This window comes from Canis lupus, chromosome 13, assembly GCF_048164855.1.
Source record: "Canis lupus baileyi chromosome 13, mCanLup2.hap1, whole genome shotgun sequence".
Lineage (NCBI taxonomy): Eukaryota > Metazoa > Chordata > Mammalia > Carnivora > Canidae > Canis > Canis lupus.
This window is the reverse complement of record NC_132850.1, coordinates 27,754,502-27,773,990: the sequence shown is the minus strand read 5'-3', so window position 1 is coordinate 27,773,990 and position 19,489 is coordinate 27,754,502. Positions and strand designations below refer to the sequence as shown.

General features: G+C 34.4%; 1 protein-coding gene across 5 annotated transcripts in view; it reads left to right on the top strand.

Moving 5' to 3' along the window:
* SLC6A15 (solute carrier family 6 member 15) overlaps positions 1 to 19,489 on the top strand; it is a 45,644-nt gene that overhangs the window by 14,188 nt on the left and 11,967 nt on the right. For all 5 annotated transcript variants that reach the window (XM_072772943.1, XM_072772939.1, XM_072772938.1 and 2 more), the window contains exons 2-8: positions 5,154 to 5,628; positions 10,403 to 10,560; positions 10,920 to 11,046; positions 12,375 to 12,556; positions 13,950 to 14,060; positions 17,925 to 18,166; positions 18,268 to 18,460. In XM_072772943.1, coding sequence (XP_072629044.1) covers positions 5,340 to 5,628; positions 10,403 to 10,560; positions 10,920 to 11,046; positions 12,375 to 12,556; positions 13,950 to 14,060; positions 17,925 to 18,166; positions 18,268 to 18,460 — 1,302 coding nt within the window. In that variant the 5' untranslated portion in view covers positions 5,154 to 5,339. The remainder of the gene's footprint in view (positions 1 to 5,153; positions 5,629 to 10,402; positions 10,561 to 10,919; positions 11,047 to 12,374; positions 12,557 to 13,949; positions 14,061 to 17,924; positions 18,167 to 18,267; positions 18,461 to 19,489) is intronic.

Genomic DNA, 19,489 nt, shown 5'->3' with positions numbered 1-19,489 from the left:
CCTCCCCAAGAGGGATCATCAGATCTCTTACAGACAAGAATATTTGCCTGTGGCTTTTATAATTGGAATACAAAATACTTGAGTATAAAAATCGGAGATTGAGTGTTTTTTTCCTCTTAATTTTTTTTTAGCAGTTATGAAACATACTGAGAAGTCTTTTTATTCCCCCTTTCTACTTCTGCTTGAAATCCCTAGGAATCTTTATCCCAGTATTTTTAGGGTCGACACCTCTGTATTACTACTTTTTGAAAATATGAATCTGAGCAAAACTTTTGTTAATTTATCTTTCAGTATTTTGTGTTATATTAATTCTGTTTTCTTGCCTTCCTTTCAGAGGCTGCATAAAGCCAAAAGGAAAGATATAAATTGAGTTTCTGAATGAATTTGTAAAAAACAATTTTTTAAAGTTTGTTGGATCACCTTTATCTGACCTGTTTCCATTAGCTTTTCTCTGAATTACTTTAAGATATTTGACTCTTTTCATTCTTTTTGAGAAGCTTCCATAAGTCTTCTCCACGTCTATGGATGTACTTGTGGCAGCCTTTATTTGTTTTTAATGTACCTTTTATCCCTATACTGAATTTCCCATCTCTTATCTGTATTCAGTATTCATCTATTTAACTTTTTTCTTCCCAATCATTTTTTATATATTTTCTTTGAGTTTTTAAAAGTTCTTTTAATATTTATTTATTTAAAAAATTTATTTATCCATTCATAAGAGACACAGAGAAAGAGAGGCAGAGACATAGGCAAAGGGAGAAGCAGGCTCCGTGCAGGGAGCCCGATGAGGGACTTGATCCCGGGACCCTGGGGATCACGCCCTGAGCCTAAGGCAGATGCTCAACAGTTGAGCCACCCAGGTGTCTGATTTTTTTTTTTTTTTCCAAAAGGAACTTCGTTTTATCTTTATTTTGTTGAATCTCTGAGTTTTCTTAAGTAATATACTTGAAACTCTAGAGCACTCTGTTTCCTGATATATATTTTCTACATTTGTTTCTTCCCCTGTCAACTACTCCCACTCCATCTCCCTGGTTCTATATAAAACCCTATCATTCTTGGTAATTACTTATTTTTAAATGGGTAGAGTTCTATCTTGTCATACTATTTGATAAAGAAATTAGTGCCATACAAATGGAGTCTATATCAAGTGGTCTGAAGAACTCCATATTTTCAATTCAAATTTATTCTCCGAAACAGTGGTTGTCAAATTTTTTCAATACAGTCAGTAAATATTTTAAACTTTGCAGTCTGTACAAATTGACTCTGCTGTTGCAGCACAAAATTAGCTATAGAAAAATATGTAAATGTGTGGGTATGGCTATGTTCCAATATAAATTTATTTATAAAATCACACAATGGGTTGTAGTTGACCCACGGGTAATATTTTGTTGACCTCGATCTTGAATATCTGTTGCTCAGGGGTAGATGGGAGGCCTTTACCAGGTAATGATGTAGACTGCCAATGAAACTCCTAAGTGCAGTCAAAGTGCAGTAGATGATAGCTTCTTTCTATTGCATGAATGGCTGGTGCTAACTTGGCAGAGGCTGTGCAGTTACTTGAAACTGATTATCCTACTGCCCATGACCTGCAGATTGCTGACACTTTATGACCTTCCACCTCACCTCCTTCCTGGACATTCCTGCTTCATTTCTTTTCCCAGATGTAGCAATGATCAATATACTTTTTGGCAATAGTCAGCCTCGCTTTTCATTCTCTTTTTAACCTATATTTATGGTCTACTTTTATGAACTAAGTTCTTCAAGTAAGCTTTTGGCGTGATAAAACATGTTATCTTTTAGAAAAGTTGGGTCTTAAAGATGTGAAAATAATTTGGCTTCCAATTATTGTCTTATATACAATGGATTTTACAAATGCATTCAGAAACTCAGTTTATATCTTTACTCTTGGCTTTATGAAGCCTCTGAAAGGAAAGTCTCTGACTCAATAAATCTAGGGCCTTAGGATAAAAAAAAATCAAAAACCCAAAAAACAACCAAACGTGTAATAGTGCAGAATACTTATAGTTATCATACAATATTAATGTGTCCTACTTTTTGGAGCTCATTCATTGGACAGATAAGTTTAAACCTTGAGAATGCGAGATGAGTAAGATAAAATCATTTTCTAAGCAGAGTTTATGGTCTAGTGAAGAAGAGAGCACGAAATAAATGCAACAACTTTAGCTTCCTTTTAAAATATGTTTAATTTTATAAACGTTGCCCAGGATTATTGTATTATATAATCTGTATATATAGATATGTTTTATATATTAAATATATTGCAGGCATTTATATTATATCATTGTATTTCAATTTTGTTTACACTTGACATTGATTTTTTTTCATGGAAGATATGATCTTTGGGTTGTTTGATAGAAAATTTTATTTTATTTTTTTTAAGATTTGTTGACTTATTTCAGAAAGAGAGCACAGGGGGAAAGGGACAGAGGGAATCTTAAGCAGACTCTATGTGGAGTATGGAGCCCCATGTGGGGCTCGATCTCACTACCCTGAGATCAGGACCTGAGCCAAAACCCAGAGTTTAACTGACTGTGCCATCCAGGGGCCCCAGTCTGATAGAAACTTTTTTTTAAATTTTTATTTATTTATGATAGAGAGAGTGAGAGAGAGAGAGAGGCAGAGACATAGGCAGAGGGAGAAGCAGGCTCCATGCACCGGGAGCCCGATGTGGGATTCGATCCCGGATCTCCAGGATCGCGCCCTGGGCCGAAGGCAGGCGCCAAACCGCTGCGCCACCCAGGGATCCCTGATAGAAACTTTTAAATGTAAACTTTGCCAAAGGATAGCATATGTACATTTGTATAATTATTCATTAAATGTGTAAAAAAAATATTCAGCAGTGTCCAAAATTGTTTTTTCATTTTGATTTTTTTGTGTATTTTTTTTCTGCAAAGACTAGATATTTATAGAAGAAATTCTACAAGTTGTGAGACAATGAATTTGGGGGAGGCTCATGAGTGAACCCTGTCTTTTAAATTTTTTTCTCCTGAAATTGTGGATGTCTTCACCCTAATAATATTTCTAAACTTTGATGTATTCCTTATCTTTCTATTTATATGGAAAAAGCAAAAAGAATAGCTAACAACCTTACTTTATTGAGAAAACTAAGGTTAAGAATTATTCTATTACTATAAGTTATACAACTAATAAATGAAAGAACTAGAAGTCTCAAGTTTGTTAGATTAGAGCCAATGCTTTTATCTATGTATCAGTTAAATTACTGTGCTAATAACTTATCTTTAGATAATTCAACAAGTGTAGATCTTTACATAATTCATGTCTCACAAGTCTCATAGTTTCCTATATGTCAGATTGTTTTCTTCCAGCAAAAAATATGTGGAAAATTAGCTTATTTCAGTTTTTCAGTGGTTCTATTTATTCATTTACTCCCCTAATATTTACTGATCTCTCAGAGAAAAGAAAGCAAATCAAACAGACATAATCCACAACCTCTTGAAACTATTTCCACATCAAAAACTTGGTGATGTCTTTACAATAGTCACTATAAAAAGTTGCTCATTTATCCTAGAGATGTGTCTATTATTTAAATATTTTCTTTTTTTTTAATAAATTTATTTTTTATTGGTGTTCAATTTACCAACATACAGAATAACACCCAGTGCTCATCCCGTCAAGTGCCCCCCTCAGTGCCCGTCACCCATTCCCCCCCACCCTATTTAAATATTTTCAATGGTAGTTTTTCAGAATTTCCTTCACAGTCTAACTCTTAATCCTCACTAAATCCAAAATGAGGGTTTGCTGTTATTTTAATTTGGAAAGAACTAAACACCTCCAAACCTAAAGGCAACAAATAAGTTACATGGTCAAGTTAATGAGTTCCTGTTTTTCTTTATCATTGAGTCACCAAGCACCCTGTCTTGTTCATTAAGATTATGAATTAAATTATGATGGGCTAATTCTCTGACTTTGAATGTAAATCTAACACAGTTCTATCAAAGAATTCCATTATTTTTCTAGAAATAAAAGACAAAATTCTTGGTAGATTATTTCTAAAGCCTCCCAACCCAGCTTTAAAGAGAAACATTCATATATTCAATCACTTTTTATTTTTATTTTTTTAAAGATTTATTTATTTATTCATGAGAGAGAGGGAGAGAGAGAGGCAGAGACACGGGCAGAGGGAGAAGCAGGCTTCATGCAGGGAGCCCGACGTAGGACTTGATCCTGGGACTCCAGGATCATGCCCTGGGCCAAAGGCAGAGGCTCAACTGCTGAGCCACCCTGGCTGCCCAATCACTTTTTAAAATTGACAATGTCATTGGTTTATAAATACACCCTATACACTTACTTGGTTTGTATTTGAACAGAGAAAAGGATATGAGATATAATGTAAAAAGAAATAAAGGGAAAAATGTCAAGTGGTGGCAGTGTGTCTTTTGGGTCATTTGAGAGAATGTTTACACAAATAATGATAGTTACCACCTCTTGCATCTGTTTATGCTATTCCTTACATTTGGTGTGGCCTCACTCCATCCCTGCCCAACTATAATGCCACTTTTGTTCAACATTCCTGATGTCTCCTATCTTAATGGTGTTGGGTAATATAAATTATATAATGTAGTGTAATTATTTGGGAGGTGCCTTTCTCCCTGTTAGATAAAAGCTCCTTTAAAGTAGATATCATATGATTCATTACTGTTTATATCTCTGTATTTTATCCATATTACAATTAATATCAAGTGAGTGAATGATAAATATGCGTATAGAAGAGATTCTGTATAAGACACTTACCAGGATGGCATGTAATTGTAATTCTGTAAGGAATAAAATAAGGGATGTGCGTTAGAGAGGTAAAAAAGGAAGAATTAAGAGAGAGAGTCACAAAATTTTAATTACTAGCAAATAGCATAGTTTTGCATTGGAGTATACCTGAGATCAAATTAGATTTTGCAAGAAGGAAGAAGTTAGTTAAAAGAAAGTGTGTCTGAAGCACATGTGTACTTTACAATTTTTCCACTTCTGGTAATTATTAAGCTCTGAAGGGACAAGGGCAATCAGATGTCTTATACTTTACAGAAAGAGTTATCATAAAAATTATTAATAAAGAGTCTTCAGTATTTTAAATATTTTCCCCCATTAATATTATTGTTTTTCAACTTAAAATTTTACAGGTATCCATTGGATATTGGACATACAGACCCAGGATTCATTAAGACTCTGTCACCTTGAACCAAGGATTTATATGATACCTTCCTCCATCTTTTATTCATATTAATTAACATATTTCAAAAAAGAATTAACAAATTTACCATAAGGATATTTTTTAAAAATAATAGTAGTAATACCCACACTTTCCAATGCCGAAGAATAGCAAGGTGGTAAAAAGAGAATTAGATGATGAAGTTATTGAGTCTGTCAAAGACCTTCTTTCCAATGAAGACTCAGCTGATGATGCTTTTAAGAAGAGTGAACTGATTGTTGATGTTCAGGAAGAGAAAGATATCGATGTTGAAGAAGAATCCGAAGTCGAAGATGAAAGACCAGCTTGGAATAGCAAGCTACAATACATCTTGGCCCAAGTTGGATATTCTGTAGGTTTAGGAAATGTGTGGCGATTCCCATACCTATGTCAGAAGAATGGAGGTGGTAAGTTTTGGGTTTTTTAAATTTTTTTATTTTTTGTTTTTGTTGTTGTTAAGTGACACATTGCTGAGTAAATTACAACTGCCTATCTCAAGTAGCCCACGTTGTTGCTGCAGTCTCATTATTTCAGAAACTATGAATTCCATTGTAAAGCCAGGGAGACTCCTTTGTTGAAAGTGAGCGCAACTCTGTTTTCAGATTAGGTTTCCATAGGAGCTAATGGCTTATTATGAATACTCAAAGATTACTTAAGGGTAGTACATTCTCAAATTCTTTCTGTGGGTGCTATTAAACATCACTAAATTCCTGACCTTTCTAACAAACGTTAGAGGCATCCCTTATGCCTGTCAGTTACTCTTCGGAGAAAAACCTAAAGTTTCTCATATAAGAGAGTACTGGTGAAAGAAGTCAGAAAGAATGTTCTCTCCACAATTTATTAATTCTGAATTTTGAATTATTTCACTTTTCAAAAGAAAATTACATATAATTTACAATAATTATGGTGTTCAAATGCTGCCCAGAATTTTGTAGATCCCAGTAGAAGGGATTTAATCATATAATTAATGTAATACCAGACATTCTTCATCCTTAGATATTATATATATTTGGTTTCTAATGCTACAGTATTTGGGGGGCAAAGTTTAGTTTCAAAGAAAACTTTAAGGAAATTAGCATCCTTAATATAATTTCATTTTTCTTTTTAAGATTTTATTTATTTATCTGAGGGAGGGTGGAGGGAGAGGGAGAGAGAGCATGAGCAGGGGATTGGGGCAGAAGGAGAGATCCAAGCAGTGTCCCCACTGAGCAGGGAGCTTGACAAAGTAGGACTCCATCCCAGGACCCTGGGATCATGACGCTTAACCACCTGAGCCACCAAGGCACCTCCATCCTTAATTTTAAACAAATATATCTCCATCAACATAATATCCTACCTTTTTGTATTTGTGTACATACTCAGTAAGGGTTGTTTAACAAAAATTATCTTACAGATCAATTTAAAAAGTATATACAAAGGAATGTATTGTTCATGTTGGGATACAAGTTCTTTTTTTTTTTTTTAAGATTTTATTTATTTATTCATGAGAGACACCGAGAGAGGGAGAGAGGCAGAGACACAGGCAGAGGGAGAAGCAGGCTCCATGCAGGGAGCCTGACATGGGACTCGATCCCAGGTCTCCAGGATCACGCCCTGGGCTGAAGGCAGGCGCTAACCGCTGAGCCACCAAGGCTGCCCTGCAAGTGCTATAGTACATCAAAGTCAAGTAATGTCAACTAACATTTGAGTTGAAACTTTATTGCATGGCGACTATTAAAATAAATGTGGTTAAAAACCAAATATTATATTAGCTGCATATCAGCGCACAAAGGGTAGAAAGAATGTTTTGGGATTTGATTCCAGTTTGTGATAGTTTTGTTGATTGGATGAAAATATGGTATTTATACTTGATGTACAAATCAAATGAAATAATAAAATCATATGTGAAATTTCTTTTTTCGATTATAAGATAAAAAGCTAAGGTGTTCTGATAACAAGATATATTTAAGATCTTGCTTAGTTAATTCAGCTAGGCACATAACAACTGGTGTAGAAATAGTTGCCCGTTGGACAAATCTGCCTGAGAGGTAATTATCAATGTAGTGAGTCCATGATACACTGCACAGCACGCCACTGAAACTGTAAGCTCCTTAGCTAGTCATTAACACCACATATGCATTATTTGTCAAATAAGTTATACTTGTTTGACTTGACTAGTTATTATACTACCTGCTTTTTGTTTTTCATGAGCCATCCCATTTGCCAAGACTAGCAGAAGATGAATTCTGATCTTTAAGCCTTTCATCTTGTGAGCCTCACTCGCCACACTGTTGAGAAAGAAGGCTGTCTTGGCTAAAGTCATGTTGCTTTCCATTTAATACCATTTTTGTTTTGGCAGAGAACTCAAAGGATTTCATATTTAGAAATTAGTATAAGAAATAGTGAAAGGGATTATAGGGGAAAGGAGGGAAAATGAATGGGAAATATTAGAGAGGGTGACAAAACACGATAGACTCCTCTAACTCTGGGTAAAGCACAAAGGGTAGTGGAAGGGGAGGCGGGCGGGGGATGGGGTAACTGGGTGACCGACACTGAGAGGGGCACTTGATGGGACGAGCACTGGATGCTATACTATATGTTGGCAAATCTAACTCCAATTAAATAAAAATAGAAATTAGTTATTAGAAACATGTGCTCCTCCTCCTTATCTTCAAATGCAAAAAGAGTCAAAATGCTGTTCCTACTATTGTTTCCTTTGTTCTAATCACAAATACTAGACAGTGATATTACAAAATGCCAATGGACTTTATCGTCTCTAAATGACTGCCAGGGTACAAAAGGCTATACCCAACATGCAGTGTAGTGTTGAGCTTTTGGGATATTTGAGTAGTGTATTCGGCTGTCTAGTCAAACAGCCTCAGACAACCTGAATCTCACTCATTTGTCACTTGAGGCACTTCATGAATAATAGAACTAAAAAGTAACAGACCCAACATAAGATGATTTGTCTGAAGATATTAAACTTAAAGAACAATGGTGATGCTTAATAAGTAGTGTAATATAGAAGCTTCCAGCTCAGGTTTTTTTTTTTTTTTAATTATTTATTTTATTTGTTTTATTTTTATTTTTTAATTTAATTTTATTATTTTTAATGTGTATATATATATATATACATTAAATATATATATTAAAAATATATATATATTTTATTTTACCAGCTCAGGTTTTGAAGTCAATTTGGCCTTGAAGCCTGGCTCTTTCCCACACTAGCCATGTGACCTTTTTTACAAGTTAGCTTACTTTTTCTAGTTTAGTTCCCGCATCTGTAAAATGATGATAATGATACTCACCCCATTGGATTCTTGTAAGGAATACATGGATAACTATGCGTATCAGGCTTAGAAATGTGCCTGGCAAATAGTAAATGCTCAGTTTTGTCTTAGTTATGATGTTTCTATTTATTTAATTTATTTATTTAGTTATAACTATTATTAATATGGGGGCTAATGTGAGTAATGTGAGTTAGAAGTATCTAATAGCATGTCATGCACACATAACTGAGGAAAGATTCCCAAGGAGTCCAGTTTTAATTCATTTTCCCTGTCATTCACACATACACAAACTCATCCACATTCCAGGATTAGGTGCATGTGTTAAAATGCACTTTCAGTCCTTTGGGAAACATTTTAAGGTCATTAGCACCTGAATGTTACTAATCATTTTAGTATTAGATACTTGATAATTCTGTTTTATGAGCTCACACATCCATGCTTTACATTATGTATCCATTTGTAGAATCAACTCAAGTCCAAAAGACTGCAAATCAGTCATAAGAAAGTAGAGATTTTCTATGGACCACAATATTAGGGAAATTCTTGTATATGGTCATAATTTCAGAGGTGTACAAAGATACTGAGATAAATCTCAGAATCTATTCAATCTATTCAAAGCCATCAAACACTTCTTTTTTAAAATATGGGAGAATACAACAAATGGCCTCTTATGGCATTGACACCATCAATTGCATGATTGCCTTGATAGTATCTGATTGGACAAAGCTCCAGATAGGAAATTTGAATGTAGGAAGTTCATTCTAGAGGTTATTTAATGAATAGTTTGCATATGTGTTCTTATATAGAAATGAATACGTTTCACATTTAACTTTATCAGTTAATAAAGCCTGATACTAACATTGTGAAACTATTTTAAAATAACTGGTCATATGTTTTAATTCGAGGTTTAGCTATAATTTTCTTAAGTATGAAAATCTTACCACAAGGATAATATACATTTGCACATGTATTTTCAATAGGTATTAAGTATCTTAGTTTCTCACTCAACTTCACTGCCCCTTCACAGAATTTTGAAAAATAAAAAATTCCTTTTGGGGTGCTTGGGTGGCGATACACTAATTTTGAATTAGTGTATAGAATCAGTTGGTTAAGCTTCTGACTTGATTTTGACTCAGATTATGATCTCAGGGTTGTGAGATTGAGCCCCATGACAGGCTCTACACTAGGCATGGATCCTGCTTAAGATTCTCTCCCTCCTTCTCTCTTTGCCCCTCCCCTGCCCTTAGCCTATGTGCCCACATTCTCTCTCTCTCTCTTAAAAAAAAAGGGAAACAAAAATTCCTGAAATATACTTTTTAAATGAAGTATTTATGAGAAAAAATGATATTTGTCTGATGTAAAAGTTCTTTTTCTTTTCCTATTTTTTTTTTCCTTTTCAGTCTAAGCTGCTATTTCTTCTTCCCTGTTGTTATTTAGGGGAAAAAAGTCAGCTTTAATACTATAAAATTTCATTCATTCTAATTAAACTGATTTGGAATGCATGTTTAGTTGAGTTTGAATGAGATTTAATAAATTACTTCATGAGCATCATATGAATAAGAATTCCAGGAGTTTGTGAAGCCTACTTGAGAAAATAATTAACTTTGAGAAATCAATTATTTTTATGGAAAATGAAGATCTACCCTTCCAATAAAATGAAACTAAAACTTTACATTCTTACTTTTACAATAATTATTTTTTTTTTATCAGAAACTCTTTGTAGCTGTCAAATCCAGGTTTCAAATACTAGAAGGTTTAAAATGATGAAATTGCATATTCTTTCAAGTCCTTTATAATTATACTATAATAGAAGTTCAAATACTGTCTTTTATGAGATATTCAAAATTAGTGTATTCTCTACTGTGACTTTTGAAAATATGATCTATTTCATTTGTTCTTGTCTTTGTAGGTGCATATCTTTTGCCATATTTAATACTGCTTCTGGTAATAGGTATTCCCCTTTTTTTCCTGGAACTTGCTGTGGGTCAAAGAATCCGGCGAGGAAGCATTGGTGTGTGGAATTACATAAGCCCTAAACTGGGTGGCATTGGATTTGCAAGTTGTGTAGTAAGTTTCCTGGTATGGTATATGTTATATAATTTTTACAGGGTTTGTTATTGTATAGTTTGCATTTAAATGAAACCCTTGAGTGTGTATTTCTATTCAACTCTTAACTGTGTTAAAAAAAACACGATTAGTTTGCACTAATACACTATCGAAGCTGTAAATATTAATATAGTTCAATCTTGATAATGCATGTTCCTAAGACCTAAGAGAGACATCTTCTTAGAAAAGATAATGTGTTTCAAATAAAAATGAAATGGGGAGGATTTTTTAACATGTTAAATGGGCCTTTATGCATTTCATCTCATTTCAAAGGAAGGGGCATAGGAAGCATAATGTAATCGCACTATTTTGTTTTGCAGGTGTGCTTTTTTGTGGGTCTCTACTACAATGTCATCATTGGCTGGAGTTTGTTCTATTTTTCTCAATCTTTTCAGCAGCCTCTACCTTGGGATCAATGTCCTTTGGTGAAAAATGCTTCACACACTTGTAAGACATGTATCATATCATACAGTGTTTTTTGTTTTTTTGTTTTTTTTGTATATAAAGATCATAAAGTTGCTAAGGGCATGATATTTTGAGATTTTTTTTCTTTTCTGAAAATAATGTAGAAAAATCTTGCAAAATTATCCTAGCAAGCTTTCTTCACTTTTAGGATTGGCATACTTAAAGCAAAGACCTTTGGCACCATCTAATTTTACTAGCTCTTCCCAAGTTATTTTATCATGCCCCACGACATTATGGTAAAATATTACAACCCTTCAGTTGTTAACTTTGACAATTTTTTATTTTGTACACCTTTCTTGATGCCTAATATTTTGATTAAAATAAATAAAATACAACTTCCGGCTATAAAACGAGTAAGTTATGGAGATGAAAAGTACAGCATAAGGAAGATGGTCAATAATACTGTAATAATTATATGGTGACACATGGTAACTAACTACACCTATTGTGGTGAGCATTGTGTCATGTACAGAATTGTAGAATCATTATATTGTACATCAAAATGAATAACATTGTATGTCAACTATACTTCAGTCACACAAATTTTTTTTAAAAGGACCTACAGGTAGTCATAAAGGAGAAAAAAAATAAAAGTAACATAAAAATTAGGGCAAAAAGAATTAGGATTGAAGTAATTGTTTTTATATCTTTAGTTCTGTTTAGTTTTGTTTAGTTTTTCAATCATTTATGTTTAAATTCTAGAACGTAAACAAAGGACAAGTCCCTCTAGTAGTGATGTCCAGTAAACATCAAATGCAACACATATATGTAGTCTAAAATTTACTACTAGCCACACTGAAACAAGTAAGAAATAGGTGAACTATTTTTTCCAAAATATTAACATTTCAACAAATAATTAATAGAAAAATTATTAATGCCCTAATTTACATTGTTTAATTGCACTACGTCTCTAAAATCTTCTGGTATTTTGTATTTATAGTACATGCCACTTTAGACTAGCTTTATTTCAAAAGTCACATCTGACCAGCAGCTAGCATATTTGACAGCTCTGTCCCAGGAAGTCAGTCAGATAATTCTGGGCATTGAAGGGGCTATAAACCTGATGTGTTTTAACTACTTTGATAAAAAGCTTACATATTCCTATTTCAGCGATGTGTAATAAAAAATATCAACAAGAATACATGTCTGTGGATTTTTCACAATTTTGCACAGTTGAGTTTTCATGGTGAACTTAAATGCTTCTGTAGAATAGTGTACTTTTCTATGAAATATTAAGAACTGATTTACAGGTTTACTGGGAGCAGAACAATAACCTAATTACTCTTCCTACTCTGAATTTCTTTCCATAGTTGTAGAGCCAGAATGTGAAAAAAGTTCTGCCACCACCTATTACTGGTACAGAGAAACCCTGAATATTTCCAGTTCCATTTCTGAAAGTGGGGGCTTAAACTGGAAGATGACCGTCTGCTTGCTGGCTGCCTGGGTTGTGGTTTGCTTGGCTATGATCAAAGGCATTCAATCTTCTGGAAAAGTTAGTATGTTAGAGTCCCTCCTGACTCTGCTCCTCACCACTCCTGCGTGTGATGCCCGCCTCAAGCTCTGCTATAAATGTCTGTGGGCAAACTACAAGTATCGTGTCATTCTAGGTAGTTAAATAAAGATTGGTGGAAAGTAGTGCTTTTGAAAGTGTGTTTAAAGAAAGAACATAAGTAAGGACGTGTTTTGTAGTGAAATCTAAAGTCACTTATAATCTTTCCTTGTTTCACCCAAGACATTTTTTGAAATTTTGTGTCATTCCCTAAAAGACCTTCATTTTTGCTGTTCATTCCCTTGACCCTTAGTTCACCAAAGATGAGGGTGAGACATAAATAACAGGACAGTGAGTCATACAGATCAGGGGATGAGCGCCTCATACTCAGACTTGAGAGTGCAGCCCTGCTCTGTTCTGAGGCTGTAGAGCTGGGTCTGAGGCAGCTGGCAAGGGCCTGGGGGTTAGCTCAGCTGGGGGACAGGTGGTGGGGTGGGCAGGGAGGCCACTCTAATGTGAGGCTTTGCAGGTGAGAGAGAGGAATTCACACTTTATTGCAACTGTATGAAAAAATCCCTGGAGTGTGTTAAGTAGGAATAAGATAACATGAGCGGTAGCCTGGAAACTAGGAGAATATTACCAGTAGTGTAGGGCTGCTTCTAGATGTTTGACTTCAGCACCTAGATGGATGGTGGGGCTATTTGCTGAGACAGAGACAGGTAGGGACATCTTTGCGGGAAAGTCAGAAGCTCTTTTCTGGACCTGAAAAGTTTTAGAGACCTGTTAGGCTTCCACGTGGAGATGTCAAGGAAGCAGTAAACGTCTGGTCAGGACAATTTCTTTTCTACAAGAAACATTCACTTAACTTTAAACTGAACACTAGTGAAGCAGAAAGTAAAACCTTGACATTAATTAGAGTCTGAGGAGACTTAACAGGGGCTGCCCTCTACTTCAGAAGCTTTACAGAATTATAATGGAATTTTGATTAATGAAGAAAAAAAAAAAAAGGACTTGTTTTTACTGTTGCTGTGACCTAAAACAATAAAAGTAGAAATTTGTTAGGGAGATGGTAGCCATTATTTCTCTTAAAGATTGCTTGTTTTGTGAACTATAAGAAACACTATTCAAGTTACATCATACCTGTGGACTATTTTAAAGGAGTGTAAGGGAGATTCCCTATTTCTTATTATATCTCAAATGGGACCTTAAATAAGTCACATTGCATTAAGACTAATAAGCCATTCTAGTATGATGGTTATACAAGGTATTAATAGTACTATTAATCATGCTACAAAAACGGAGACTGTCCAAGTATAGAACAGAACACATAATCTTAACTATAGAAAGGAATATGGTTGTTAATATGTCTCACCTATATTTATTTTTTTCTTTGTAGGTCATGTATTTTAGTTCTCTTTTCCCATATGTGGTACTTATATGCTTCCTAGTCAGAGTGCTCCTTTTAAATGGTTCAATTGATGGCATCCGCCACATGTTTACCCCTAAGGTATGTATTGCATTTCTATTTATGGCTTATGATTGTAAAATCATTTTGTTTACTGTTAAAATGTTCCCACAGTTAGATTTAAGGGATAATTGTCCTAAACATATGTATACCAACCTTTTAAATTACAGCTGTTACATTAAACAGCCTAGAAAAACCAGGGCTTTTATATATCTATAATTATATCCATCTATTTCTAATTTTAAATGTTCCATTTTAGTTCTAGAGTAAGGCAGTCACTATGTGAACTTTAAAAATTCCCCTTTTTATAGTAAACTAACTTCTAATTTTTTACACTGTTAAATTTGGGACTTTTTAATCTTTTTTTTTAAAGATTTTATTTATTTATTTGAAAGAGAGAGAATGCAAGCAGGGGGAGGTGCAGAGGGAGGAGCAGAGGGAGCAGGACAAGCAGACTCCATGCTGAGAATGGAGCCCACCACAGGGCTCAATCCCACAACCCTGAGATGATGACCTGAGCCAAAATGAAGAGTCCAACACGTAACCAACTGATCCACTTGGGCACCCAAGGACTTTTCTGTCTCTTCTCTACTTTCTTCTCTATGTCAGTGGTTCTTAACCTTTTGTAATTGACCCCTTTGGAAACAGAAAACCCCAAAACGATAATAACATCTTCTTACCAGAGAAACATAATGAACATATTAATTTGTTTAACATCTCAGAAGGTTGACAGATCATCTAAAATTCATGAATCCAGGCAAAGAAGGCTTCTGTACTCTAAATCCTGTCTCCTCAGAGAATATCAGTGTTCTTGTTTTGAGGTTTTGTACCTCCTAGAATAATATTTATAGTGGTGAGTTTGGGAATTTTTGTAACCTTTATAAATGCATTTACATTTCAGTAAAATTCTCATTCGGGTCAATAGAAGGCTCAGAATTTATGTTCTCTGATTCATCTTAGAATTGAACTCAATACTGAGTTTGAGGATTAATTATTATTATTATTAATTATTTAATTAATCCTGTGGACTTGATATAGTGATTTGTTAGGAAACAAAAACAAGTTTTGAGGTGCATATACATTTTAGTTATTCAATGAAATGAAATTAACACTTTGTTATTAGTTTGCTAACACTATCATAGGTAAACATGGAGTTATAAAGATAAAATTTCAAAATTAGTTCAGAATTGGAAGTTATCTGAAGAGTGAATGAGCAGCCAGCATCCTGCTGCAGGATTTGGGCAGAAATTATCTTCCTTGGAATTCTTTGTCACTCCTGGCAGCTGCCCTGATACTATGTAAAAGACACTTTGTTCTTTGGGTATCAGGTTCCAGCTTGGTATTCATTCTCTAAGTAGCAAAAATTCTGCCATTGGTATCTGATTTTCTTGACTAATTCAAGAGTCCTGGTTAGCATGTAGAGTTGTTGGAACTCCCCAGTGAATACCTAGTTAAGATTTATAGATTCCAGTTGCATTACAATTTAAATCAGCTTCAAATGGGCCATATTTACTGACCAAAAATATTAATCTTGTAATATTTTTAAAAAGATTTCTGAGAAAAAGATTCTGAGCTTCGAATAACAACCTTTGGTTTGAACTTCTTTATATAAGTTGGCAATTGCCCATGACAAAATTCTAAATATTTGATTTAAATAGAAATCTTGGAATTAAACTACTTTGGTATGACATTTTTACTTGGCTCTGAATTTAAAACTGGCGTTATTGACATTATAAACAAGACGAGGAATCACTATTAAAATATAGCTAACTCTTCAGGTCACTTTTCATTGACTGTAGATAAAATTCTGTATTAGGTCACTGCAAGGTATGTCAGTTAATATAATAATGATTCGTTGTCAATTACTTTTTAATTTACGTTGTTCATCCCAGGAGAAAGTAAAGAGTACCAACTATTCCCAAAACAGTGAATGGAGATTTAGTTCTGGACTTGGAAGTAAACTGAATGTCTTTAGTAAATAGGCATTGCCTGCCATCTAGTGGGTAAAGTAGAGACAGATAGTCGGGTGTATTCATCTTCAGTGTTAATGACAGGATGATAATGTAGCAAAGATTAATAAACAATATGCACATTTTAATTAAATCTTAATAAATTATAGATCTGTATTTTTTAAATGTTTTTAAGATATTTATTTATTCATGAGAGATGAGAGAGAGAGAGAGAGAGAGAGAGAGAGGCAGAGACACAGGCAGAGGGAGAAGTAGGCTCCATGCAGGGAGCCTGAGGTGGGACTCGATCCCGGGTCTCCAGGATCATGCCCTGGGTCTAAGGCAGGTGCTAAACTTCTGAGCCACCCCAGTATCCCAATAAATTATAGATCTAATCACGATCTATAAGCTTCATCAGAATATTGTACCTATATCCTATTTCAATAGTAATAGCAAAAATTAATTGGACAATAAATCCTCATATTTGAGAAAATCTGCATTTTGGAATCTACTTTGGTTCATATTCCGACTCTTCCCAGAACTGCCATGTAACCTTAGTCAGGATACTTAACCTTTTTAAGATTCAGATAATAGCAAGCAATAAATTTCATGGATTGTCCTGAAGATTGAATGACATAATCCATACAAAGTGCTTATCAATGTTCCTACCAATACAGTCCATGTATGTCAATAGTTATTGAGTTCTTAGGGTTTGGTAGGGAATATGACAGAGTGGTATATGCCTTGTTACTCCCATCTTCGGTCGAAGAAGCTGAAACTGAGGGAGGGCAGCCACTTACTCTAGATTGCACTATTTTTGGATTATTAAATGGCAAAATCAGGGTCTGAAACTGACTGTGGAACTCATGTTCTTAGCCACATTTGACGTTGCTCCCAATGAAGGCAATTTCATTGCAATAGTAAAAGGAGATAAAATACCAACTTAAACACTGTTATTATTGAAATCAAATTTAACTCTTTATTGACATCTGTGTCAGATATGGCTAATATTAATTGTTCCGTTTAAAAGATTTGATTAGGGATCCCTGGGTGGCGCAGTGGTTTGGCGCCTGCCTTTGGCCCAGGGCGCGATCCTGGAGACCCGGGATCGAGTCCCACATCGGGCTCCCGGTGCATGGAGCCTGCTTCTCCCTCTGCCTGTGTCTCTGCCTCTCTCTCTCTCTCTCTCTCTCTGTGACTATCATAAATAAATAAAAATTAAAAAAAAAATTTAAAAGATTTGATTAAAAATAAATAAATAAAAGATTTGATTATACACAGTGATAATTGCCCCAGAAGCATAGCAGAGTTACTTGAAATAGATGTTCAGCACAGGTTCAGAACTTTAGAATATTGGCTCTGAAAGGGTCTCTGAGACGATGTAGTTGAATTGCTTCAATTTTCAGAGAGGCTTTCAGGAAACTTTTGAAAGAAATACATATGTAAATATGCAAAGTACAAATAGTCAACTCTCCGAAGTTTATAATCTGCTTATTATCTGCCCTATTAGACTACCACAAGAAGACACAAAACTCAAGGTATTAGTTAAATCATTAGACTATGTTGGTAGTTAATTTATTTTGCTTTGTAAAGAAAACAAAGACTTAGGTAAGAGATGATTGAAGATAGTTAATTTCAAATACTCCTTTTGATTTGTCTTAAAAATAACCTAAAAATTTCTGTAATGTAGAAATGTAGAAAATGTAGAAAATCTCTATGTGAGTAAAATCTCCATCTACACACTTGATTGTCTATGGTTTTTCTTATTCATATTTCTTGTTTCACTGCTAAGTGAAAACTTTGTTATTCTACTAAGAACAGATTATTCCTCCAGTTTAAATAACCTTTGGGTGCATAAATATCATTATGATGTATTTAAATGATAGAACTAATTCCATGTAGATTATTCTGAAATACTATTTTGCAGCTGACTTCTCTTATGTTTAATTTTAAACAGCTTGAAATGATGATGGAGCCCAGGGTCTGGAGAGAAGCTGCTACTCAGGTGTTCTTTGCCTTAGGTCTGGGATTTGGTGGTGTCATCGCCTTTTCAAGTTACAACAAAAGAGACAACAACTGCCACTTTGATGCTGTCCTGGTGTCCTTCGTTAATTTTTTTACATCTGTCCTGGCAACACTGGTTGTGTTTGCAGTTCTGGGCTTTAAAGCAAATGTTATAAATGAGAAATGCATAACAGAGTATGGATATTAATTTCCTTTAACTTTTGATGACATAATTATATACAAAGTATACCCCCAAACCCAAAAGTCTTCATTCATCATGTTGTTCTATTTTTCAGAAACTCGAAAATTATCATAAAACTTTTGAAAATGGGCAACATTAGTCAGGATATTATTCCTCATCATATCAACCTTTCAGCTGTTACTGCAGAAGATTATCGTTTAGTTTATGATATCATTCAAAAAGTGAAAGAAGAAGAATTTCCTGCTCTTCATCTCAATTCCTGTAAAATTGAAGATGAACTAAATAAAGTGAGTAGGCTCTGTTTAAGCAATACAGTAATTATCATTCAGTGAAATTTGCATTATCTGTAAGACTTCTTTTAGGAAAATGACCCTTAAAATGCCAGCAGAAGATTATGCTCTTTCAAAACTCACATTTTTTATTTCGGAGAACATACTTTCTTTTTTTCTAAGTTTTTATCTTAGTTGTTAACTTGTAGAATTTAGGGAATGAAACAAGCAAAGGGAAAAAAATAAGACAGAGAGAAATCCAAAGAACATACTTTTTAAAATTACATAGGTTTGCTTTACTTTAAAAAGCAATCTCATTGATTAAGCCACAAAAATTAAAACTATGGGGGATGGGATCCCTGGGTGGCTCAGTGGTTTGGCACCTGCCTTTGGCCCAGGGAGTGATCTTGGAGTCCTGGGATCAAGTCCCACGTCGGGCTTCCTGCATGGAGCCTGCTTCTCCCTCTGCCTGTGTCTCTCCCTCTCTCTCTCTCTCTCTCTCTCTGTGTCTCATGAATAAATAAATAAAATCTTAAAAAAATTAAAACTATGAATATAAATTGACTTTCATCATAGAAAATGAAATTAGATACTTTTCCCGGTATAATATTTAATACAAAATTTGAATTATGACTGTCATTTATTTATTGCATGATTGTTTGGACACATAATTGATATTTAGCCATTTATGTTTAACAAGTCATGATTAAGTCCTTTCCTTTAGCTACTGTCATTTATTTTAAGAAACATGAAACATGTGAATATTAATAAGTATCATTGTGTTTGTTGCCCTTCCCTGTATTGCCAAAAAAGGAAAATGTAATGGAGAATTTGACCATTAATCCCTCTCAGTAAGATAGCTAACACTACACATGAGACTAAACATAAAGAATGATGTGCAGGAAGTTCTGGATGGAGCCATCATTTACATAAAAATCTTGAGCTCTGTAAAGAAAGATTTAATTACTAAGTTACCCTTAAAAGTTTTTGCTTTTGCTTTTTTCCTTTTTTAATTCTGGCCTGTTGTTTTTATGAGGTAACACAATC